The sequence below is a fragment of the Fusarium oxysporum genome, chromosome 1 (genome assembly GCF_000149955.1).
Source record: "Fusarium oxysporum f. sp. lycopersici 4287 chromosome 1, whole genome shotgun sequence".
In the NCBI taxonomy this organism is placed as follows: domain Eukaryota; kingdom Fungi; phylum Ascomycota; class Sordariomycetes; order Hypocreales; family Nectriaceae; genus Fusarium; species Fusarium oxysporum.
This window is the reverse complement of record NC_030986.1, coordinates 4,186,028-4,209,781: the sequence shown is the minus strand read 5'-3', so window position 1 is coordinate 4,209,781 and position 23,754 is coordinate 4,186,028. Positions and strand designations below refer to the sequence as shown.

Below are 23,754 nucleotides of genomic sequence, written 5' to 3'. Positions count from 1 at the left end.
GGTGATATTCTTAGAAAAGACGTGGACATCCCTTTAAAAGCTGGAACATCCAGAGTGATAGCGTCTCATCGAAGATGGGGCAATGCAATGCTTGGTATTTGCGGCTGAAGCGGGCCTGAACATGTAAATCGACATGAAAAATGCCCAGTCGGATTTTTATCTCGTTGCGGTTGCAAAGCAGCTCGTATTACTACGTGCGGCCGCAGCCGCTTGGTGTAGAAACGGATTGCAGTCACGTTTCCTTCGCACCACTCTACAATCATATTTGGGGTTACCAATTGCAACGATAATTCGACACAAAGTCCGTGTTTGCTTGTATCTATAGCCTTTCTCATCGAAGTCCAGGCTCGTGCGCCCGCGAAGCCTCGACTCTCTTAGAGGTTGTTTGTCGACTGAGTATCACATAATCGGGTATCACCACCTTTCCTCCTCGTAGTTTTCGCTCCCTCGGTGAGTAATCATCTTTCGAGAATCCTAGCTTCTCGTAGAAGTTGAGGGCAGATTTGTTGCTGACAAAACACGTGAGCATGGCCTTTTCAACTGAAGGTATGTTCTCCGCGACGTCCGTGAAGTAGCCCATAAGCTTCTTGCCGAGACCTGTCCTTTATTGGATGTCAGCTAGCTCAACGGCCATCCGTGTTCTATATATGGTACACTCCTGCATGATAGACGAATCCCCGTTGAAATGCGGATGGTATCAGGAACGGTCATCTTGGCTGACTCACCCTTGTAGCTCTGGCTTCAGATGTATCTCATAGCAGTAAACGACCGGCTCATGGTTCTCGAATGTTGGCATAAAAGATGTAAAGCCTTTTATGTGGTCCTTGCTGTCTTTCACAAGGATGTAACGAAGATCTGGAGACCGCATCTCCTTCTTCTTAGTGGCCGGATGCCAGCCGAGAGATGAAGTGCGATAATCTTCGCCGCTTGTTTCTTCTACCAAGATATAACATGCCTCCAGGTCTCCATCGCTCATGCAAGTAGGGCGTATGAGGCTCATGGTATAGGTTGCTTCATTTTGTGGGTGTTTCCATTCTGACCAACCCTCACTGCTAGATGCAACGCTTGTTATAACTAGATTTGTCTGACAGTTAATAAACGTAAACTAACCTTGGCTTCACATATTGTGTAAGAAACTCATCGTCTTCGATCTTATTGGCCGTCTCAATTGGGTTTTCTGGTCGTTGCCGTCTTCTTCCAACCAATCTCCTTGGTTCTTTTGTGCCATTTGTATCTGTCATAGTTTTGATGTGAGGTCTTGATGCGAATAGACAATATTGATGAAGAAGAAAGGATGAAGATATCGAAATGGTAAAACTCCAATGAGAATGGTAATATACCTGTCTCTGTCAAACCTGGTCACTTTCCACTAACAACATGAAGGGATGATGAACCGGAAAGACCAGACCCTCTAGATAGCCGAGGTTCGTCCGACATGATGAGAAAGCAACGTTTGAAGCTTTTTATCATCAATATCTCAACTTCAAAGGAATGTCAAAATTCACTATTCCTCATTTAACGAGGTAGAAGTTGGCGGAATGGCCCTCAGCATTCGTTTGCTGACATTTAGACGTGGCTATGCCACCCGACCAGGCGGTTCTCGTCTCAAGCCAACATTAAGTCTCGACCAGGTATGATCTACACTCTCGGGTCTGATACAAGTTCATGATGTCAAATACTGATAGAATCGTATCTAGTTCATTCAAAGAGGTCGAGTTTTGGCTTTCTACCGCACTATTCTCCGCGGGACAAAAAAGATCGCTGATCCTACAACAAGAGCTGAGTCTCGAAAATACGCCCGGGACGAATTTGAACGGCGTCGCAACGTAACAGACGCTGTATGTTTCCCTCACTCGCTTCTCGACCCAATTACTGACTGTTCTCTCCAAGTCACACGTTCGGTATCTCCTCTCAGTTGGAAAGACGGAATGGGAAGGCATGGAGAGGTATATCGATGGTATGTAGCGCAGCAGTTGTAAATGTAGATGTAGTTGTACATGACGAACAGTTCCAGTCCCAGCGCTGTCGTCTTTTTCTCAAGTTCCAGAGAATGTTTATTCAAGGCTTCTCGCTGAAAGAATCGCCCAGTGTTTCGTTCGTTCTATCACGCACAATGCTTCCCGTCGCCCCGTCTAGCAATGTCCGATTCGCAGTTCGTTCACACATATCGTACATATTCTCCCGTATCTCGTCATTCGGAATTAACCTTGTCGTTGCTTGTGTCGAGGGTTCGCCTTGCAGATGATATACAAGTATCCGTTATGTCGCTTGCCGGCTTTCCGTCGGACAACCTATCGAGTATCAGTTCTGCCCGGCTCTAGTCCTTGACCTGAAGCCGAGTTTCTGGCTGCCCTCTCTTACCTTGCAGTGCTCGCATCGCTTCTTTACCGAACTGTGAACCTTCATGCCGCGAGTCTGTTGCATCAAACCGTTTCCGAGTGCTCGAGAGATGGGCGTCGTTGAGGGGCTGGCAAAAAGCGACCAGTTGGCGCGAGTCGCAAAAGCGCCCATGGCATTGCTTGGGGTCAATGATCTCACTGATAGCGAGAAGGCGCGAAGAAATGAAGCCATCGTGGTTGATTCTGAGGCGGACGACTCTGGTCAGAGAAAGGTTCTATCCTTGAACAGTTGAGGTTTGCTTTCGAGTGCCGAATCGTCGAATCACGTGTGGATAAACTCACCCCAGAATCCACTTTTCCTACCTCGACCTACAACCTCCATGAACCTCATATCCTGATGACAAGATCTATATGTCTTTACAGACTTGTTATGATACATTCTAGCCATGATGATCAGAGTCTTGACGAAATTTCACGAGAGCTGCCGCTTGTTCTATGAACTTGATTAAGGCTACGGATCAGAAAATAGCTATCTCAGCACCAACCATCCTAAGCTGTGCCCGTTCTCCCATCATAGCCAGCGTCCATTTTCTTTCGAAAGCTCCCGTTCTGTCCTCCGTGTAGCTATCATCAAGTTGTTCCAGTATCGTAAGCAAAACCGCATCCTGGGTTCTGCATTGTGCCATGTACCAACAAATCAAAAGCAACCAAACGTTCCGCAAATTCCCAAGTTCTAGGGCTGACCTTGGTGGGTTTTTCCAAACATCACCAAAATCCCGCAGCATCCTGCTCCGGTCGTCGACCTTCTGCAATGTCGGCCCTCGCCTTGAGGTCTTCGGCCGCCTTCGTGGCTGACTCGAATGTGTGGCTTACACCTTTATCTCTGAAGCCTCCGGAGAGAGGACGCCATCCCTGGCCTTCACAGAAATGACCCCCGACACCGTGATTTTTATCGTGCATAGCAAGCTCGAAGTCATGGTGATTTATGATGATCGAAAGCGCTCGGCATGCATCAACGTGGAGAGCATGGTCTTTGGCATCGGCCTTCTCAGCGTCCTTTTGTAGGAGCAAGCTCTGAAGAGTTGGCAGGCCCTGGAGACAGTCGTTGTTCTCCTTATGCTCGCAGATAAGTTGCTCCTGGAACGACGGCCGGTCGAATTCACCATTTGGGAGGAGCACCATCAGAGGGAGATCGTTTGTGGTTTTTCGGGTGTGCAAAAAAAGGAGTTCTTGGCCATCGTCATGGACCGGAGCATCAACGTTGAAGCCCTTGGGGTCCCAGTCCTTCTCTAAGAAACGTCCCATCAAATTGAGGTCGTGATGCTTTTGATGGTCGCTCTGCTTGTCGAGACAAGCCTGGAACTCACACCCAGCGCAGGTTCGTCGGTGAGGTGGCAATCCGATCTTGTTGCTGCAGAAGAAAATATCCAACATCTTATACCCGCACGAACGACAAAAGAGTGAGGTGACCCGTCGGGTAACGTCATCGGAGGGGTCGAGGGTGTTGCGATACGGCGACTGTAGGCCGGCGTGTACGGCCAGGATCATGTCGTACTTCGCTCTTTTCATGGCGGTGTTGTCTTCGGATCCAGCCTCTTTGAGATCAAGATAGCGGTACAAGCCGTCTAGGAATTGAAAAATGATGCCGGGTAGCATGGGAATATCCGAGAGGTACTTCATGAAGGCTGCGTCTTTATCCATCAGAAGACGGATGCCCATCTTGCGAGCCTTTAGAACAGTTTTCAGGAGAATAGCGAAAATGCCTCGCTGAAGGACCTCGTTGGGCATGTAGGTCCAAGTGATGCCGTATCCATGTGTTTCCCTTGCGGCAGGCTCCATACCACGGTCCTTCTCTGCCTTTGTGGGTTCGTCGTTGATGGGTAACTTGAAGGGCATGCCGGCATGGTATAGAGGGTAAAAGTCCAAGGCTTCTACCAGCGGCAAGCTCTGACTGCTGCGGTTCAAGTTGACCTCGTGGATAAGGTCCAAAAGGCAGATGACATCACCAAAGTGAATCAGGGGGCATTGATAGATGCCAAGTGTGGTAATATGAGGGCAAGCACGCAGGATGCAGGCCACCAGTCGTCGGTCAAGAAGCGGCGTTTTCTGAAAGTGAAGAACGCGAATGTTTGTTCTTCTGTTGAAGATGCTTGTGACTATGATTTGTGAGCGAAAGCACAGATGTAGAAGGCAATGGAACTTACGTAGGCCGAACATATTCTTCAGTGCGACTTGCTTAGACATGTAATAGTCGAGATGCTTGGGTTGGTCGACATAGTCTCGCATCATGTGGTCGAGTTTATTGATGTCTGGGATGGACCTGGCCATGTTGATCACAACCAGCGGTGGCTTTGTGCCTGTGGTGCGACAGCGCCAGACTTCCGCACTCGGCCCCTCGGTTTGCATCTTGAGTTTTTCTTCGGGATGCCAAGCAGGTAGCTCTGTAGGACCGCATAGAAAGTAAATCCACCTGATCTGCTTGACGATATTCTTTCGAGTAAGTTTTTCCTCTCTTCGCGATTCCCTGTGGGCAGGTGACTTGCTGAAAGCTCCCTGAGAAATCTTTGGGAAAAGACACAAAAAAACATGACCGGAGGGTTCGCCATGGAAACTTTTGGTAGTTAAATCCCAAATGGCCATACCCTTGGAAAGGGTGTCCCATTCTCGTGGGCGAGCTAGAGCAAGCTTCTCAAGCTGCTTGATGCCGAGCGAAGCAAGGTGCTGTGCAATTAGAAGACCTTGGGGGTGTGTCCCGTTGAAAACTTCCTTGGTGAGTTCGGGTGTCTCATCCCTTCTCTCAAAGGAGGACTCGGATGCCTTGATAAGCAGATTCTTGTCGGAAGTATATCGACCCTCGAAGCCTTGTTCTTTTCCCTCGCAGGCATACTCAATGAAATCTGGCTTATCAAGGCTCTTCTTGCGTTTCTCTTCGTAAGAGGCCTCTACCTCTTCCTTGGTCATGCTAGTGACCAACGGATGGTAGCCTTGCGACTCAAGGCGCTCTCGAGACTCCTTGGGGCCATATCGTCCTCGATCCTCAGGCTTGCAGATAGGAGTCACCTCGGTGAGAGGTACGTGGACATGTTGATAGTTGGCTGTGGTGGTCTGAGTCCATCCAGCGTTTGTGTTCCATTCTGAGTTTGTGTCAATCGTCGAGTTGACAGGAATGTTGCCAGGAACATTTTGTTTATTCTTGTTCCAAGGTCTAGCTTTTGATTTGCGTCTAGCCATGGCTGGAGGCTTTGCCGTGCAAGAACGGCGAGATTGTCAAGAAATATGAGAGAAATAAAGTCCAAGAGAAGTCCAAGATGGAGTGCAGATGTTGGGCTTAGGGGAGAAGAAAGAAGGGAAGGGTGAGGATGAAAAGAGGAAGTGAGAAGTAGGAGCAAGAAAGGAAGAGAGACAATAGAAGAGAAGATTAAATACCCCACTCCATGTGAATGAGGAGGCCGTGATTCACTGCCAACTAAGTAGCTAGCTACTAGGTGATTTGTGAAGATGTGTTTGCAGCGCGAGTGGAGGTGCAGAAAGAGAAAGGCTATGGAGTGTGGCTCAGGTACGTCAACACGAAACGAACTCCTAACACGGGAGCCTAGGAATACAAACGCCCAAGTGCACTCGCAGTGTTGGCCAAGTGGCAGGCTTTTATAGAGCATTTAGCACAATAGAGTACAATAGGGAGTTGTAAACAAGTAATTGTAGTGGATATTAGTGTAAATGAGACATCAGACGAAACAAGGGGTGTCTTGTAACTCAACCATTATGGGCATTCTATCGTATATGCATCTCTATAAATTATATACGCGGCTTCCCTGACATAATAGTGTGCGTGTGCTGTTGTTCTGCGGTGCTGGCGCTGTAGAACCATCGCCCGTGATATATCCCCTAGATCTCAGGGCATGGCTAGGGAACTCGGCAGGCAGCAAACATTCTCCCAGCACCGTCTCTAGCTTCCTATGCCCTCTGAAGACTTCTCTAAATATCAAGTAGGCTTTTTGTTATGCAGAAACGCCCGAAGATATAAAGAACCTCAACACACTGGATGATGGTTCATGTGCTGTTCCCTCCATCTTGCGAACATGGCGACCTGCATCAACTGACTGTTCACTGTACACCCACTGGTTCATCTGTTCTACGACAAAAAAACAGAAATAATCATCTCGCAATGCACCGCAACATTATTCATCCTGTCAACATGCGTCTTCTCCATCAAATGTGGAAAAGGGGCTAACCCCCAGACTCGAGCTCTAGGTCGGCATCCAACCGCACAACCCCTTTACAGGATACAAACATCAAATAATCACGAGGAAATGATCCCAAGAACATATCTGGTCTTTACTTCCTTCAAGAATAGTACTTGGCTTCAGAAATGCACACTGCAAGGCCTGAGTTGGGGTCAGAAAGCTAAGAACAGGCACATGTGGTCTTCACAGATCAGCCGGTTGCTAAGAGATTCTCTTTTCTTGGTTAACTCTTGTAATAAGACTAACGAAAACATTTCTTACTTTCTTCAGGGTCTCTCAGTCCCTCGAGCAGTAATCGTGTCGTCCGCCGCCATTATGAAACTTCGATCCCACCAAGATTCGGTCACCCACACATACGATACTACAATTTATCGTCTAATTGTCCTGTCTATATCGTTGACTCCCATGTCTCATTGGTCTGCAACTTTTCTAGTTGTGACAGATCTCCAGGGTCATTAGAAGGAGACATGTCCGAGAGACCCCTGAACCGTTGAGGAACTTCCAAGGACGAGCCAGCCGAAGACACCAATAGTGCCATCTACCGAGCAACCCTACAACAATATTACATGTTGCAATGTCCAGTTACATATAGTTGAGCAGATTTAGAAGGGTTCAAAGTTAAGTTACAGTCATTGTACTGCCCAGACATTCACGAAAGCTAATACTTGCAATGCCGGCAAGCTTGAATACAATTTTAATACATCGAAATAATACCCTTGTAATTTTTATGACACTTTTTCGAACCAATCACCTATCTTCTGCCGTTCAAGAGCCCCCTGACTTAGACACCTAGCTTTCGATATCCCGAAATAAAGCTACTCGACCCAGACTACTCGGAAGAAACGATGATGGACACCTGTGAAACGAAACATTCTTCAATAGACAGCCAGTGTTCAGACGACTGCGCAATACATTTTGGTCAAAAATCGACACTAATCGAAACATGTACCTAATTCACTGAGGACTTGTCGAATCAGGGACAGACACATGCTGGAACAGACATTGTTGCGGTATACCGAACAACAGTCTCATGGGGGGAGTCCTTCATCGAAGCAGATCGAAATGTTCGATCAAAGATCCATTGACACACGGCCGAACTAATGCGGAGTCCTCTAAGAAGGCTCCAATCAACTCCAAGATCCTCAGTGGCGGTTCAACAGCCTTAACAACCCAAAGAACTGACCTAAAGACGCTCGGATATCTTGTAAGTTGAGACACCCTTGTATAGAGTTTGCATGATGGCTACCAGATCTGATCCTGACGCAATGACACCGTTCCTGTGTCACTTACGTATACTATGCATCACCTTCTATGCCCAATGTTAACTTCAAGGTACAACAAACTGTGGCGCCTTGATCTCACCGCCGTCTCAGTATACCCCACGAGAGTTATGTTAAACAAGATATGGACAAACGGGCTGACAGATCACGGAGTGTGCCATGTTGAAAGAGGGAAATAATACGAAGATCGCTCGTCTGATCCAAGATCAGAAAACCCAGCCGACAAGAAAAAAAATTCGAGATGCAGAAGTCCCCGCTAGGCATGGAATCTCTCATCGAATCAGGCATGGTAGGCCTGGGTTCACAATATCTCTGCCTTATCACGTACACACTCACATGCCGGGCACAGACTGTGCGGTGCATGATAGCCTTGATAGGGCCAAGGACAAGCAATGAACAGGCTAACCTGGACCAAGTATTTTAGCTTACGCCCAAGATCAGGACAAGGGTCCAACACACCACCAGCCAAGCAGACATGAGAAACAAGCCGTTCCGGGAGTTTTGGGTGCCATCAGAGAAGTGGTGGTGGGCATGAAAGCATGGCACATGGGCGTGGCTCAATCTGCAAGGGTGCGGGGCTTGCATCAACGTTTCGTTTCGTTTCTCGACGAGGATAAGCTCGAGTCTTCGAGATGAGTCGTCATTGTCCTAGGACGACAAAAGCGTGACAGCCGGCATGGAATACCACGCATTCACTCATGCTATCATGTACTTGATGTACGGTTGACTCGACCAATTCCAGGGCACGACGGAACGGGCGGTTAAACAAGGTTGGCTGTGTATAAGATCATGGCACGCATGCGCACGAGATCATGCAAACGGGAACTTCGGTTCCATCTGTCTTGGACGCCCTTACAACGAGGTACAGAAACTGGTGATAGCTACCATGGTAGAGGTTACAATGTCTTCGATGGGACTGACTCGAAGGCATTCTGCTTCCGAATTCTCATGCTTCTACAAGATAAAGCCTAATATAGAAAACTGCGGTTCAGAATTGAAGCCTTCATAGGAGATATGCACCGTCTTTGAGATTGATACTATTATCAGAGACATACCAAGGATATTGGTATCTCGGGGATCGCCAGTATGCGGGTGGGATGATCATGTCAAGATGAGGAGGAATGAACCCAAAAGACGCCAAATCATCTGACTCGAAACGGTGGCGCCGTTCAAGACATAGGACGGGCACCGCTGTGGCCAATGCATGGAACAAAGGCTTGTGAACAACACATGATCGTTCATAGCGGGAAACGGCCGTTTGAGGTTGATCAGATCGACCTCCAAAACGTCAAAACGGGTTCTACAAGAGCCCACTCACATGAAGAATCACGAGTCGAATCACGACAACCACAGAGTAAAAGGTGGATCGCCATACAACAAAGGGCCGCTAGGATAAGTGAAATTGCACGGTCGCATAAAATCTCAAATAAGATCATCTTGTGGAACTGCCTTGCTAGCTTATTATTTGACAAAATGCGAAAATATGCGAGCAGTCTTTCTAAATCACGTAGGACCGAGGTCGAGTGTTCTTTTGTTGATAATGGTGCAGCGATGGAAAATGATAACCATTCCCTCATAGCGAATGAGTCATGATCTTCAAATAGGAGAGGCTAGCCACGCTGTAAACAACAAGGCGAATGTGAATGACCACTGATCAATCGTGAAATGAGTAAGCCCAGTCGCAGTGTTGGAAGAGGCGACGAAATTTTAAGCCGCGATATGAATAGAACAGGGCCCCTTCAGCGGACTCAGGTCTAGTGAAGAAGGGATCAGCCTCGCTCATCAGGGATGAAAACCGAGAAATCTCAACATCGAATGTCGGTGTGCCCTGGATAAAATTTCATCACAATGGGCATTGGACCGAAACGAACGCTCTGCTGTTTCGGGCTCTATTCCGGGGTTCCAAGGGGCAATGCAACACTGCTGTTGAAGAAATAAACCGTCTTGGACGTTGGCGATCGAGTTCAACAAAAATCCTTCCGTAACCTTCACGTCGCAATACTTGCCAGACGCCAAAGAGGCTGCAGGGTTGGTCCCACAACCCGAAATCCTGCATGTGGAGAGCTGTGGTTGAATGTGGTTGCGCTGATGGGCATGTGGACCTAGATTGCATTGTCAACCGGCCACGGACCATGTATGTATGGTGATCACGGGTGTGCACCAGAAGCATCCTGCTCTCTTGTGAGGTTATTGGTGTACGAATCTCCGAAAGGACGTGGTTGTAGATCAGAGCCAAGTCGACACGGTGAGAGGGATCGGGGAAGATCATATCAGTCAAAATTATAACGCCTTGGGAGCCAGCTCAGACGAAAAGAAGGGGCCCGGAACGGAACCAGAGTTCGAGGCTCTTGAAGCACATGAACTTCAATTTGATGGCATTCTCGTGGCTCCTGTCTAACAAAGCCACCGTCAGCCGGTTTGGGTTAGCAGACGTTGTATATGATTGGAACACAATCTTCTGGCACATCCAGAGAATTGGTTGTACCGCTCGTGCCGCTGGTCATGTATCCTCTGCAGAGTTGTTATTGTCTCGGCTTTGATCCGCCTCGATGGATAGTATGTGTCTTGCCAACCAAGTCTCTAACTTTCAGTAGTAGCAGTAGTCTCGGAATGCTTGAGTCAAGGGAATGAAGGAATGAACATCCGTATTGTAGTCCAAATAGCTGGTCCACTGGTATAGGAGGCTTCGGGGCGGTAAACGGCCCAAACTGGCTTGGTGATCGCGGCTCTGGCTGATCTACTATCCCCAACTTGTCACAAAACTGTGCTCGAGTTGGTCAAGGCGGTAGCTGAACTGGGAGTCACCTGAACGCACGGTGAGGGAGAGAGCGCGATCGTGCGAGCCACGGCTGGGGTTGATCAGTAGTCTGGTCTGCCCTCGATTATGGAATCGAATCCTGAGTGGCTGATGAAAGGCCTGAGTGTGGCATCGCGGAACCGTGACATTGTTGTGCCTCTACTGTGAATGGGTAGACAACCTCTAATGTTCGTGTTGGACAAATGGAAATGGCTGTGTGTGGAATGAAACAGCCTCCAGGTGCATGTATAGCTCGACTTGATACACGTTGAACATTTGGTGGGTGTATCCCCTGGGTTCAACCTCCGTTCTTGATCGCATTTGCTCAACTGTTGGTCAATCTACAGGGTAACATTCTCCTCATTCATCGTGATTCTTGAGAGTGAGTGAGCTTAACAACAGGCGAATAAGGGTTGTGGAGGCCAGGAATTACGGGTCTAGCGGTCAAAGTAAGGTACCGATACTATCTTGGGAATCAGAAAGTATGCGCTTGGTTCACAAGTCCAGCGAGGTACCTTTCGTGCATGGCAATGTATCTTTTATGGGGTCCTGTCCCTTGCCTCAGTAGACCGTATTGATTGATTCGCCAGAGTATCTTGAGTTAGGGCACAATGCGGATACTGTTTAATACGACGTTTTCGCTAGCGCCCAGCCGCCGTAAGGCCATGTTTAGGCTTGAAACCAGATCAGACCAGTCTCTCCTTGAACTTTGGGTCTTAGGTAAGGTAGGTAACGTTGAAGAAATCGATGAGCAAGGAATCACCAGATCCCAGACATAAACCTGCTGTGTGCTGTGATGGTGTGCTCGGTAGAGTTTCTGTGATGGCCGGCTCTCGTAGCCACGACATGTTGGAGGGTTGATACATAAGGTTACTGGATAGAAGCGTTTGCCAGAGGATGACGCTGCTGCGGGTAGCTGAAGCGTGACCTGATATGACATGACCTGACACTTGGGTGCTTGGTGCATCCCAAGGCGGAACAGGGATACGCTGCGGGCTATGAGAAGGGCAGCAACAGTGTGTCGAAAAATCGAACAAAACGTAATTCTTGACCTGAGACGATGCTCAAATCCAAGCCAACGTCACAAGATCCATTGCAGTAAACATGAGACAATAGAGCCTCATGGCAGCTACGGGTAGCGCCGTGATTCATCTGAGTGCCAAAGTGGTGCAGGAGACACAACAGAGCCAAGAAGCCAATGACAGGGTCATGCAGTCCAGCAGACGACCTCTGCGCTGAGGAGAGCACTGACGACTGGCTGAAAAATGTCGAGACTGCCACTTGTCGAAACGCTCTGGTTCTGGCATAACAACATCATCTCGGGTTCTGTTCTATAATGATCCACCCAAGACCATGTCAACTGCGTTGATCTTGGCCGCCTGGGCACGGCGCACTCGTCGGCACTGGGCTCAAGCGAGAAATCCAGGGACAAGGACTTGGTGGATAGTTCGGAAAGAAGCCAGTCCTGTTGTCAAGGGGCTTTTAACAAGGCCGGAGACAGGAGGCGGCAGGACATTGGATGTTGATTGGATTTTCGTGGAAGATCCTAGGAGCTGGGCAAATTGTTTTTTATTATTAGGAATAATATCCGTACGCACGATTGATCGCTGGACGCCGCGGCTGGGAACAACAGCCACCTAAACAATACAATGAGCCACTGAGTCAAAAGAAAGTCATAGTTGTAAATTGATGTGCACATGGCTTTTAGTCCATTTCGTGATCCTAGGGATGCACAAGGAGCCCAAGTGCTAGAGCAAATTGCTCGGTAGAGTGGAGATGGATGATACAGACGATTGGGGGAAAAGGCTGTTTGGAGATCGATATTGAGCACCGTCTCGAGACCCTGTTCGTGCTATTGCTCAGAAACCGAGCTAGAAGAGAAAATCAGTGGGCAATCAACAGCGAAATTTGTCTTCCATTTCTCTAGGACCAAGACCCGCACGATTGAGTCAGGGCCGGAGATGGGGTGAGGACGCCTTGGCATGGTTTTCTATATAGTGGTTGACGGACAGGTAGAGTTCCAGGGCAGTCAACACCGTATTCGATGGGTAGTTTGAATCGAGGGATGATTTCCATGCCCAAGATGGAGCCGATGGATACACCTGGTAAAGAATAGCGCTGAGACTTGCACGGGTATTTTTGCATACACCGGCAATGAATCAAGGCGTGACGATGAGTGGAGTGTATTCTGTCTCTATCTCAAGGATAACTGATATCATGATACAATCCGGAACGGAGTACTGGGAATTACTCGGAAGACGCCCGGAATTGCCAGTCAAGTATCAGAGGCATGTAGAATGAGTAATAGCTTGGTGGTGCGAAATGAAGCTTATATCAAGAATATTAAAGAGATGATGAGCAACAGGAGTAGAATTATTGGATACGGCCGAAACGGAGGATACGGTGAGCGCCTTCCCTTGCTTCCTTTGCTCCATGTGCTGAAGGTTGGCAAGGAAAGTGCTATTTACTTTAACCTGCCCGCCTTGATGAGCGTGCGCCCAGTTCAGACGGAACCTAAGTCCTAAGGTTAGGTAAGGTTAGGTAAGGTAAGGAACGAGTGTACCGTCTGAGAATGAGAAGGTACGTATCGAGTACGTGGGCCCTGAATATGCTACTGCAATTTTGTCCGCGGTTAGCGTCATTCGCTAGAGTCAATCCACTGGTAGCCGGCAGGTCGATGGGGCATCTGCAATATTAGTTCCACTTGTTTAATGCAGCACAGACCAGGGCATCACCCAGCAACAACAAGGAGAGAAAAATGAGATTGTTGAGAAGAAGCATAGAATTGGTTAACGAGAGACAGGCAATTTTCAGGAGATATTAGTTGCTGGGGAACCAGATGAGTGATGTATCATGTTGCAGATTGCATGAGCTGTGGTGGATGTAATCGTAAATCCTTATCAAACGGATAGATAGATGCGATCTGTTGCTCAACCATCAGTGGGTGTTAGAAGCTGTGATGTGCCATGTAATTGCCGGTGTATTGACGCGAGAGTAGCCAATGAATAGACTAATAAGCGGATCGTTTACTGATGAGGTGCTCCTCCGGAGACGTTAAGAGATTACGGTTTATCGTGAGAGAATAGGAGATTGTGTGGCTTGAATAGAATAATCGGACTTGAATGACTGCAAATCAGATCTTGAACAGTACAGGTACTGTCACTTCAGATACGATCCAGTGATTCCTCGTGCGGCACCAACACATCTACAAACTGTGCGGTATAGCCACTGATCAACTGAAAAGTTGATTGCTGATATGAGGTGCCCATCACTCACTCACACTGATGACTCCTCCCTCTCTCTCCTTTAGGTTCCCTTCCCTACTAACCCTGCCCTGGCCGGTCTTTAATCTCTTCACTCCCCTAATTCCCGCCCACTTCTGCACACGCCCCGCCCGGACCCACGTCCTCAGTTTTAGGCCTGTTCACTGTGTGTGACCCTGTCTGAATGTACCGTACCCTTCCAACCTGGGCATCCATGGGATAGGATACCTCTCTTCTAATCCCTTTTTCCACAGCAAGACACCAACAAATAAGTACCCCAAGCCTCCCCGTCTTCTGCGAATCTCTCTTCCCTCCTTCGTCTTTCCCCTCTACCTGCTCTTCAGCTCCATCTGAAATCCAACGCCTGTTTCTGGATTAACTTCCTTTTTTCTTTCCTTTTTTATACCAACGTCTTTGTTTGTGATACCCAATCTCATTTGATACCCCCCAAAATCTTTCAAAATGGCCGAGGAACAGAAGAACATCGAGGTCCCTCAGGAGACCAAGCCTGAGATCGCTGCCCCTACCGCTGGCATCTCTGCCCCGGCTGTTGAGGCTACCGCCGAGACAAAGCCAGTCGAAGAGACACCCGTTGTCGCCGCCGAGACCGCTCCCGCTACAGAGGAGAAGCCCGCTGAGGAGACCAAGCCTGCCGAGGAGGCTGCTAAGGCTGAGGAGAAGAAGGAGGAGGAGGAGATTAAGCCCGTGGAGGAGGGTCACTTGAACCACAAGGCTCAAGGCCTGAGCTTCCCCAAGTAAGTAGAATCGCATGTGCGAGTCCCAGCCTTGCTGCCGGCAAGCTTTCTACATCTTGTTGGTGGAAGGGAGCTTGCTCCTGTAAACGCAACAGGACTCGAACCATCAAGAACAGGGCACTAACGCCACACCCCTTTAGGAACCTTATCCCCAGCAAGGAGTTCTTTTTCTTCGGCACCGAGGCTGTCGAGCCCAAAGCTCTCTCCCACTACCTCAAGAGCGAGAAGTCCGCCGAGACTGCTCACTCTAACATTGCTTGGGCTTCCGAGACTGGCAAGGGTCTTCTCTTCGTTGGTGACAAGAAGAACCCATCTAGCGTCATCAGCCTGGTAAGTTCTGGACCCACAAAATCTCATGCAGCGTCAACTGCCGACATGTCACAGTAAGCTAACCGCCAATTTCCGCAGGCTGATGCCACCGAGCCCGAGATCGACGGCTCTCACAAGTTCCACCTCACTTCCAAGGGCAACAAGCACACTTTCAAGGCTTCCAGCGCTGCTGAGCGCGACAACTGGGTTGCTCAGCTGAAGCTCAAGATCGCTGAGGCCAAGGAGCTTGCCACCACCGTTACTGAGTCTGAGACCTACAAGGCCACCCTCGAGAGCTTCAAGCCTACTCCTGTCAAGAAGGAGGAGAAGGCTTCTGAGGCCGCTAAGGAGGAGACTCCCGCCGAGGCTGCCGTTGCTGTCCCTGCTACCGAGGAGGCTGCTCCCGTCACCGAGGAGACCCCCAAGGAGGAGGAGACCAAGGACGAGCGCAAGAAGGATGTCAAGTCCGAGGAGCCCAAGCGCCGATCTGCTAGCCGCAAGCGAACATCTTTCTTCGGCTTCGGCAAGAAGGAGGAGTCCAAGAAGGAGGAAGTGAAGAAGGAGGCTGAGGCCAAGCCCGCCGACGAGGTCGCTGTCGAGACCCCTGCTCTTGAGGAGACCCCCAAGATCGAGGAGCCTGTCAAGCCTGTCGAGGAGGTTGCTCCCGCTGCCGTTGAGGAGCCCGCTAAGCCCGCTGAGGAGACTGCCCCTGAGGCCGTCCCCGCTGTTGCTGAGGACAAGCCTGCCGAGAGCCCCAAGGAGAAGCCTACCGCTACCAAGCGCAACAGCTTCTTCGGTAACGTCTTCTCCAAGAAGGAGAAGAAGACCCCTGAGCTCAAGCCCACTGAGCCTGAGGCTACCAAGGAGGCCGAGGCTGAGACCACTGCTCCTGTGATCCCCCCTGTTGAGGCCACCACTCCCCTCGCCGTTGACGTCTCCAACCCCGCTACCGTCCCCACCGAGACCACCGAGACTGCTACCGCCACCTCTCCTGCCCCTGAGGTCAAGAAGGACCTCAAGGAGAAGCGCAAGTCTTCTCTGCCTTTCGCTTTCGGCAAGCGTGACAAGTCTCCTGCCCCTGCTGAGGGAGAGAAGAAGGAGTCTCCTTTCTCAAAGCTCCGCAACACCATCCGCGGCAAGTCCCCCAAGCCTGCTGAGAAGCGCGCCGAGGAGAACAAGGAGGAGACCGTCCAGGAGGAGCCCACCGAGGCCAAGACCGAGGAGCTCAAGACCGAGGAGGCCCCCAAGATTGAGGAGCCTGCTAAGCCCGCTGAGCCCGAGGCTGAGGACAAGCCCAAGGACGCTGCTCCCGCTCCCGTTGTCACTGCCGCCGCCTAGAGGGTGGTCCGGCGCTGAGCCTCGAAATTTACGACTGAATTCACAATGAAACAAAAACCCCAACACCACCATACAACACGCGCATTGAGAGGGTTTGGGAATGGAAGGATGGAACTGCATCTGCATTTCTTCACAAGATACCGAGATACCCTGTCGAGACTGCTTCACTGATACCAATTTCCATAGCTAAGTTACTGAAGATGATGGAGGAGAGGAGGATGTTGAAGAAAAGGGATATCTGATGGATGTCCGAAAACCAAAAAAAATGTTGAATGGGCTTTCGACTTTGATGAGTCGAGTTGCCCGCGTCGTTGCTTCTTGTTTTTCTTGTCTGATACCCGGGATGGAGATAATTAATACCTAATAATACAACTGCTGCGTGTTGATTATGTCTGTACCAATGAAGTGATTTTTTTGTCTTTACCACTTGAGCCTTGAAAGTTCCAACATGGCATTTTAGAACATCAGAAACAGATATGGTTGATCATGGTCTTCATTCATACCATCTGGCGTTATCTATATCAATTGAGTTGCCTTCGAGTATTAGTATTACACTTGCTAGTCCTCATCCTTCGCGGAGACGACGATTAGGTTCGGGATAACCTCCCACGCCATATGTAGCTTTATGCTTCATCATGTTCACAGAGATTACCATATCATAAAACAAGTCGAGCTGACATCCACCGAATAAACGGTCTTATCTAGATATATGCAGATAACAATCATGATCAACCATGATCATGTAGGGCAGGTATAACCAACACAACCCATATCTTTGTCCAGAGATATCCATCCACAAAACGACGTCCATCAGTCCAACAACGCCAACAACGCCAGCACGTCGTGTATCCTCTATCGTGTTTGTTAATGCTCATCGTGTCCCATCCTCACTGATATTTTTGCTCCATATGCTCTGTAAAAGAGATTCACACATAAAATCCAAAAGAGTCGCTTCCATGTTCTACATTTCAATGATCTTGCAGGCTCGCCATCCCGCAAACCAGCCTTGTCTCTTTCCAAAACGCCAAAAGTCATAACACCAAATGCTACATGGAGCCAAATAGAGAATAGTAGGTTGTAATAGGTTGGTGAAGTAATTATGTCGAAAGTGAGGGTGAGCGTATGTCTAACCATCCAGGTCGAGTGACTTCGTTATATTCGTAAACCGTGGAGAAACTGCATAGTTCTTCTGACAGAGCATCAGGTGTATAAGCTGGCGCAGCATCTATGCAGGATTAAGCATGAGCTGGCTCAACAGAACCTATACAGCATCAAGCAGACACCGAAAGATTCTTGTATTTGCCGACCAACTCTTCGATCTTGGGCAATAGCTCAGGAATTCGGAATGGCTTGGAGATGACATCGTCCTAGAATAAATTATTAGTGGATAAGTTAACAAAATCTGGCACAATCAACTCACAATTCCTGCGGCCTTGGCGCTCTCGATTTGCTCCGGTCGTGCATATGCCGTAACTGCAATGATGGGGATATGTTGCACAATGGTTCCCTCTCGTTCCAGCTCTCGAATCTTTCGAGCACAGGTCATTCCATCCATGACAGGCATCTCCAAATCCATCAGGATGACAGAGATGTCAACACCTTCGGTCTCTTTTCCAGCCCAGAATCTTGAACGCTCGAGAGTCTGCAGAGCTTCCTTGCCGTGGTTTGCAACAAACGTGTTGTTGCCACAGTTTCGTAGCTGTCGTTGAAGAACCTTTTGATTGACAATGTTGTCCTCCACAATCAAAACATCAAACAGTTGGGTTGTGTCTTCGGTTGTCGTCGTCGTTCGAGATGGTTGGCGATTGAGTTCAGGCTTCTGCGGAATGGCTGGGGCATGAGACTTTCGAGCGATCTTGAACGGTGTAATCTGTTCGTAATCCTGAGGAGGAGTCAAAGAGCGTCGGCACTTGACATAGAAGCTGAAGCTGCTACCAATGTCACGGCGGGACGTAACACCAATCTGTCCACCCTGCATTTCTGTCAAGATACGAGAAATAAAGAGACCCAATCCCGAGCCGCCGTACTGAACGTGTGTTCGTGGAGTTGCCTGTTGAAATCGCTGGAAGAGAAGCTTCATCTCCTCCTCGATTAAGCCGGGACCAGTATCCTCAACTGTGCAGTGAATGTTGATCTCCTCACCATGACCCCACTCATCAGTGTTGTTGATATCCATGACCGCAGTACGTTGATGGTCGACTCTATCAAAATATGAGATGCCTTTCCTAGTGACTTCAGACACGTGCTTTGAAGCGCTGAGGCTGACAGTAATGGCTCGTTTCTCACGACCTTGGGTGAACTTGATAGCATTTGTCATCAAATTTATCAAGACTTGTCGCAGTCTGGAAGGATCAAGCTTCACCCATTTGATGCCATACTGCTCGAAGCTCTCATCCACGTTGAAGTCAAACTCGATATCGTGGGCAACCAGTTCTGATTCGAACATCTTGAGGGCACGCTGCACAACTCTAACGGGCTGTTCGTCGATGGGTGTAACGGCTAAGAGGTTCGAGTCTAGTTTGGACAACGTCAGAATATCATCCACAATACGCTTTTGATGACTGGCACACAGATTGATTGTGTTTGCAGCATCCAGGCATCCGTCCAGTAGGTTCTCAACATCTGCCTTGACAGAATGCGAATCGAAGATGGTGATGTTATTTGCGATCTGATCAGCACATTGTAGAATCGCTGATAGAGGATTCCGCATTTCGTGGCTGGTGATATCAATGAAGTTCTCTTGTTGTCGTTTCATCTCGACCGCCTCTTCACGTCGCTCATTCTGCACTTTCTCGGCCCATTTCTGAGAAGAGATGTCGGTGATACAGCCAAATATCAACTTAAGATTGCCCTCTTGGTTCCGTTCGGGATAAGCGCTCATCAGAACCCAGGTATCAATCGTGTTTCCATCGCTCTGTTGAGAACACTTGAACCGGAATTCCACCGAAATCGTGACTTTCTCTCTGAGGAGTTTGTCCCACGCATCTTCCAATGCTGGTCTATCCTCGTCTCTGACACTATCCATCCAAGTATCGACAGAATCTTCGGACCGGGAATGCCTCGAGATCTGCCACCACATATCGTTGCAATAGTTGATCTTGCCCGCGAAGTTGGCGATGAACATGCCGACAGGAGCGAACTCAGCCATTCGAGTAAATCTGTACTCGCTTTCCACGGCTTCTTGTGTACGGAGGTAAAGTTGCATCGAGAGTTCTTGACGGTCCAGTGCAGCGAGGCGGGCAGCCCTTTGACCACGCTTGATTTCCTCCTCGAACAAAACCACTGAAGCCATCGAGGTAGCTAGCTGCCGGGACAACAGATGAATGAACAGCTTGTAATCGTCGTCATAGGGTCGGCGAGGGTTGACACCCATCACGATGAATCCAATCACGGATTCTCCTGTAGTGGTCGGGATAACGGGGAAAACAACGAGCGTCTTTGAGGGATCGCCAAAGCCCCTCCAGTGAAGACCATCAATAAGATGCGTAGGAAGGTTACCATTCTCTTCAGAGAGGACAATTGGAACACCGCCTGCAGCCATTGATTGGCGCATGTAAGGCGCGAAGCCATCCTCAGACTGCCGCATGTCAAGGTGTGAAAGTGCGGCTTGATGATTCTCTGGTGCTCCAAGGCTCCCCTCAAGAACCAATTGGGGTGAGTGTATCAAGCTGCCAGAATGTAATGATGAAACCTCGCTCTCGGTGTCGTCTCTGGCCGAGTAGATCAGGGCAAAGGGCACATCGTGTTCGTTGAACTCCAGTCCCTTTTGCACCTGGGGCCAGAAACCTGCGACAGTGGTAGCTGCAGCCGTCCTCTCGCCAATCTCGCGAAGCATCAGCATTCGTCTCTCGTTGACTCGTCTGCGGGTATTCTCGAAAGCTGGGTTGTATAGTCCGACCACTTCGCCTTCACCACCCACCAAGGGAACAATAGACCACGAAAAGAAAGCTTCCTCCAAGAAGCCGTGCCGATTAATGAAGAGCTGATTCTCGTGCTTCATTGTCGCCTGTCCAGATTCTAGTGCGCTCTTGAACACAGGCTTGATCTCATCCCAAATCTCAGGCCAGGCATCCATGTAGCAAGACCCCATCAACTTGGGATGTTTTTGGCCTGCAAGGTCAAGATAAGCTTCGTTGTAGATGATCACACACTGGGGACCCCAGTACATGGCAGCGGGGTGTGGGCTGCCCATGATGAGGTTGGACATGGATCTGAGATCCGCAGGCCAATCTTCGATTGGCCCGAGAGGAGTAGCCGCCCAATCTACAGAACGAGCAAACTTTATATGAGGAGGAAGTGCATCCGACACCGGTATCCTTGTCCAATCGAAAATTGACCTTGCGGGTTGCGATTGGAAGACTTGGTTTGTAAACTCGTCAGGGTGTAGTCTCGTGTCACCTCCCTCCATGATCGCATCAACATCTGCGCGACCAAAATTAGCATCAATAGGTTCAGCATCACCGAAATAATCTGGCGCATCAACGAGCTCGGCGTCAGGAGTAACGGGCATCTGCGGCGAGTGTCCGGCACTTCTCGTTTCCGAAGCAGCTGTCTCGTCAATGAGTGGCAACGCAGTACTGGGGCGAGGAGTAGCAACACAAGTCTGGGCGCTAACAAAGCGAAACCTTCGACGTAATGTTGATAATGTCCAGGTAATACCAGCATACTTGTGAGTATCAGCTGACACACGAGCTTTGGATTGTGTCATAATCCATGATTTGAAGCGACCAAAATCTGTGTCTGCACTAGCATCTTCTTGGTCCACTGACAAATATTGAAGCACTTCATGTGCTCCTCGTAGAGACGCGTTGTAGTAGAGGATGTGTAAGCCGGCACGGCTAGCATTCGCGGAATTGTCCAGGTCTATCAGAAAGGTAGGCCTCTCGTCCTGCTCCAGAAACTCAATAACACCAACACCTTGTAGCATCTGCAGCCCCGGAGGGAGACTACGACTGTCTGGAGTCGTTGTATGAGCGGGAGCGTCCATTGAAGACCCCCAACTACCAGGAGTGCTCTCTGATCTTCCTGGGCTGATGGAGCTCACACTTGCGCGAGGCAACTTCAAGGTCGTGACACCGCCAGCCGGGTCCTCTCGCATACGTGAAAGCATAGAAATAGCAGGATCGGTTGCGGGAAAGCTGGCCGGACGATGAACGTGCCTCGCTGGCGTGTGTGAGAAGAAGAGAGGCGAGAGGGGCCCTTGCTGCTTCCCCCTTGCTGAGGGTTCAAGATTCGCGGCTTGGTTAGGAAGTTCGACCTTTCGAGGTGGTGATGCCCCAGTGCGGGCTTTCTTGATAGGTGATGGGTGCATGACGGGTTCACCTCTGAACGGGGCGGAGGGACGCTTCGCCGGAATGGGAGTCTGTGGAAGCCCTCGCGTGGACGCGCTAAGACCTCGTGGACTACCGGCGGTGGACAAACTTGACTGGCGAATAGCGCCGGTAGTCGAAGCTGGCGAGAAGGAGGTCGCAAAGTCAGAAAAGGGCGCGATTGAGGCCAAGTTTGGTATGCTAAGCTCGTGCCTCCATGCTGGTGCCTCTGATATGCGGCGAGAGTCGTAGGCTTTCCTGCCAGTTATGGTGACCCTGTTGTAAGCTTCCCCGGCAGCTTTAGCAGCAGCAGCAGCGAGAACTGAAACGTCGGTATCAAGCTCAGCGTCAGTCGTGCTGGTGGTAGTGGTGTTGCTTGGAGTCGTAAATGTGGGTACTGAACCCAGAGTAGAGGTTGAGGTTGGTGGTGGATGCTTTTTGTGACCCTCCTTCTCTTGATCGGTTGAGTCTGCGACGGGACAATTCGAAGAAGCAGAGGCAGAAGGAGACGAGGGAGAGTTGAAACTAGGAAGCCGCTGCATGAAGGCGCCTGGAGAAGAGGAGGGAATCGAAGCCCCGGAGGGACTGCGAGTCCTTGGCACCTAGTGGCCAGTGGCTTTGGGCCTTGCGCAGCGGCCAGCAAGAGATCGAGATTCAAGATGCGATGAGGGGCGTGTCTGCGAGGTCGGGTGTGCGTAGCGTATGAGTGAAAGTAAGGTAAGGTACCGTATGCGTGCGAAAACAGTGGTGGAAGTTCCCTACGAAGTGGGGAGACTCTGATGCAGTACCTTAACTGTACGGGCCAGCTGCAACAGTCAGTAGGAGGTATAGTACCTGATGCGCGGCGCAGTAAAAGCTCGGGCTGCTAAGTATATGTTGAGGAATACAGCCGCCGCGATGTTAGGTTGAAGGGGAGGGGGGAAGAAATGGGATGGGGATCGAGATGGGATATGGGATCAGAGGGATGAGTTGCAGGGGGATTTGCAGCTAAAAGTCGGCTGTACGGTGCTGTGTTATGGCCGTAGTCCGGGGGTCCTTCAGTGGGTGGAGTGCAGTAGGTGCTAAAAGCTTGACTCGATTTTGAGTGATGGTTGGTCCAACGAGTTTGTCAAAGGGAAAGAGGGAACCAATGAATAATACGATTCAATTCAACCTGACGAAAGCATTCGGCCGAATATTGACTCGAACGGAAACTCTGAGTTAGGCTGGGTTTAGGGTGGCGGAATCGGAGTCAAAATTGACTGAACGAACGGGTCCTGGCATGTAGCGTAATAGATGGAGGTAGCGTAGCGTACCTTATTAGGTACAGTAGGTAGAAGAGCCGCAATTGTCAGTGAGAAAGGCTCCAGTGGAGATATTTTGACGTCGGTTCGGTTGTTTGTCAGCCGAGCGAGAGGGGGACAAGGGAAGTCAGCGTCACAATAGAGTGTCGATGAAAGGGAAAGAAGATTAACAAGATGAACGAATAAAGTGGCAGTTAGAGTAAGATAAGGATGGAAAGAGGCTGATCACTGCTCCGCATTTGAGCTTTCAGACCAGACCAGGCCACACGAACTGACTGAATGGGTATGGAAATAATGGATGGGAGAATGGGAAATAGCATTTCCAAAGGAACGAGCACAAGACTAGTTAGTGGTGACATTCACATCGAACGAGTAAATGATAGACAAAAGGGGGCATGATAGATAGACATGTCTAATCTAGAGGAAGGAAGGATCAACGTCTGCTTACGGAGAAAATAATTCATCCCATTGATCTGCTTCAGCTTCAGCTTGAATCTGAGTCCATCACAAAACAGTAATGCTGTACGGGACAGCACAGCATAAAGCACAGCAACTCATACATAGAGAGCCAAGACAAGCCATTCAGGAAGCGAACCGGGGTTTATTACCGGGGTCATATTCGTTCATGGAGATTAGGACGGGGAATTGGTGTGAGGCGGCTTGTAGGTGGATATCCCATCATCTTGGCAACAAATGACCTACCTGCTTTCGAGGTCTGGGTCCTTGAAGCTGACAGGGGATAAGACAAGTGAGTTGACCACCCGGACACAAACTCATGATCACTGATGGAGTTGCTTGTTGTGGAAGAAGTGAAATATCAGTCATGATAGACAGATG

At 49.5% G+C, this 23,754-nt stretch overlaps 9 protein-coding genes across 14 annotated transcripts; 3 read left to right on the top strand and 6 right to left on the bottom strand.

Annotated features, from left to right (window-relative positions):
- Positions 1-44: 44 nt before the first annotated feature.
- FOXG_00821 (uncharacterized protein) lies at positions 45-1,388 on the bottom strand. 3 transcript variants are annotated; one of them, XM_018377412.1, is made up of 3 exons: positions 1,111-1,388; positions 726-1,049; positions 45-602 (listed from the first exon to the last, which is right to left on the bottom strand). In XM_018377412.1, the coding sequence occupies exons 1-3, from the start codon at positions 1,239-1,241 to the stop codon at positions 332-334; spliced, it is 726 nt and encodes a 241-aa protein (XP_018233135.1). In that variant the 5' UTR covers positions 1,242-1,388; the 3' UTR covers positions 45-331. The 3 variants fall into 3 exon arrangements, with proteins under 3 accessions (XP_018233135.1, XP_018233134.1, XP_018233136.1); XM_018377411.1 differs by having other exon boundaries at positions 726-1,052; positions 1,111-1,316; XM_018377413.1 differs by having other exon boundaries at positions 726-1,388.
- FOXG_00820 (uncharacterized protein) lies at positions 45-2,625 on the top strand. Of its 3 annotated transcripts, none has more exons than XM_018377409.1 (4): positions 45-450; positions 527-1,331; positions 1,384-1,631; positions 1,698-2,625. In XM_018377409.1, the coding sequence occupies exons 3-4, from the start codon at positions 1,539-1,541 to the stop codon at positions 1,977-1,979; spliced, it is 375 nt and encodes a 124-aa protein (XP_018233131.1). In that variant the 5' UTR covers positions 45-450; positions 527-1,331; positions 1,384-1,538; the 3' UTR covers positions 1,980-2,625. The 3 variants fall into 3 exon arrangements, with proteins under 3 accessions (XP_018233131.1, XP_018233132.1, XP_018233130.1); XM_018377410.1 differs by having other exon boundaries at positions 45-1,331; positions 1,698-1,838; positions 1,891-2,625; XM_018377408.1 differs by having other exon boundaries at positions 45-1,331.
- Positions 2,202-2,571, bottom strand: FOXG_00819 (uncharacterized protein; the record flags this gene model as incomplete). Its single annotated transcript, XM_018377407.1, has 2 exons — positions 2,202-2,291; positions 2,362-2,571. The coding sequence occupies 2 exons, from the start codon at positions 2,569-2,571 to the stop codon at positions 2,202-2,204; spliced, it is 300 nt and encodes a 99-aa protein (XP_018233133.1).
- A 479-nt stretch (positions 2,626-3,104) lies between the features above and the next one.
- On the bottom strand, positions 3,105-5,570 carry FOXG_00818 (uncharacterized protein; the record flags this gene model as incomplete). The annotated part of the gene is made up of 2 exons (XM_018377406.1): positions 3,105-4,495; positions 4,544-5,570. 2 exons carry the CDS (start codon positions 5,568-5,570, stop codon positions 3,105-3,107), a joined length of 2,418 nt encoding a protein of 805 aa, XP_018233129.1.
- Positions 5,571-8,094: 2,524 nt separating this feature from the next.
- Positions 8,095-10,712, top strand: FOXG_17957 (uncharacterized protein). The gene is made up of 2 exons (XM_018397980.1): positions 8,095-8,152; positions 8,280-10,712. The coding sequence occupies exon 2, from the start codon at positions 9,064-9,066 to the stop codon at positions 9,454-9,456; it is 393 nt and encodes a 130-aa protein (XP_018233127.1). The 5' UTR covers positions 8,095-8,152; positions 8,280-9,063; the 3' UTR covers positions 9,457-10,712.
- FOXG_17958 (uncharacterized protein) lies at positions 9,707-10,132 on the bottom strand (the record flags this gene model as incomplete). The annotated part of the gene is made up of 1 exon (XM_018397981.1): positions 9,707-10,132. One exon carries the CDS (start codon positions 10,130-10,132, stop codon positions 9,707-9,709), a length of 426 nt encoding a protein of 141 aa, XP_018233128.1.
- Positions 10,713-11,261: 549 nt separating the features above from the next.
- FOXG_17956 (uncharacterized protein) lies at positions 11,262-13,161 on the bottom strand (the record flags this gene model as incomplete). Its single annotated transcript, XM_018397979.1, has 1 exon — positions 11,262-13,161. Exon 1 carries the CDS (start codon positions 11,625-11,627, stop codon positions 11,262-11,264), a length of 366 nt encoding a protein of 121 aa, XP_018233126.1. The 5' UTR covers positions 11,628-13,161.
- Positions 13,162-13,913: 752 nt separating this feature from the next.
- FOXG_00817 (uncharacterized protein) lies at positions 13,914-16,835 on the top strand. Its single transcript, XM_018377405.1, has 3 exons — positions 13,914-14,678; positions 14,819-15,008; positions 15,087-16,835. The coding sequence occupies exons 1-3, from the start codon at positions 14,386-14,388 to the stop codon at positions 16,323-16,325; spliced, it is 1,722 nt and encodes a 573-aa protein (XP_018233125.1). The 5' UTR covers positions 13,914-14,385; the 3' UTR covers positions 16,326-16,835.
- On the bottom strand, positions 16,803-23,721 carry FOXG_00816 (uncharacterized protein). Of its 2 annotated transcripts, XM_018377404.1 has the most exons (3): positions 18,896-23,430; positions 17,746-18,839; positions 16,967-17,692 (listed from the first exon to the last, which is right to left on the bottom strand). In XM_018377404.1, exons 1-2 carry the CDS (start codon positions 22,174-22,176, stop codon positions 18,794-18,796), a joined length of 3,327 nt encoding a protein of 1,108 aa, XP_018233124.1. In that variant the 5' UTR covers positions 22,177-23,430; the 3' UTR covers positions 16,967-17,692; positions 17,746-18,793. The 2 variants fall into 2 exon arrangements, with proteins under 2 accessions (XP_018233123.1, XP_018233124.1); XM_018377403.1 differs by having other exon boundaries at positions 16,803-17,692; positions 17,746-23,721.
- Positions 23,722-23,754: the final 33 nt, after the last annotated feature.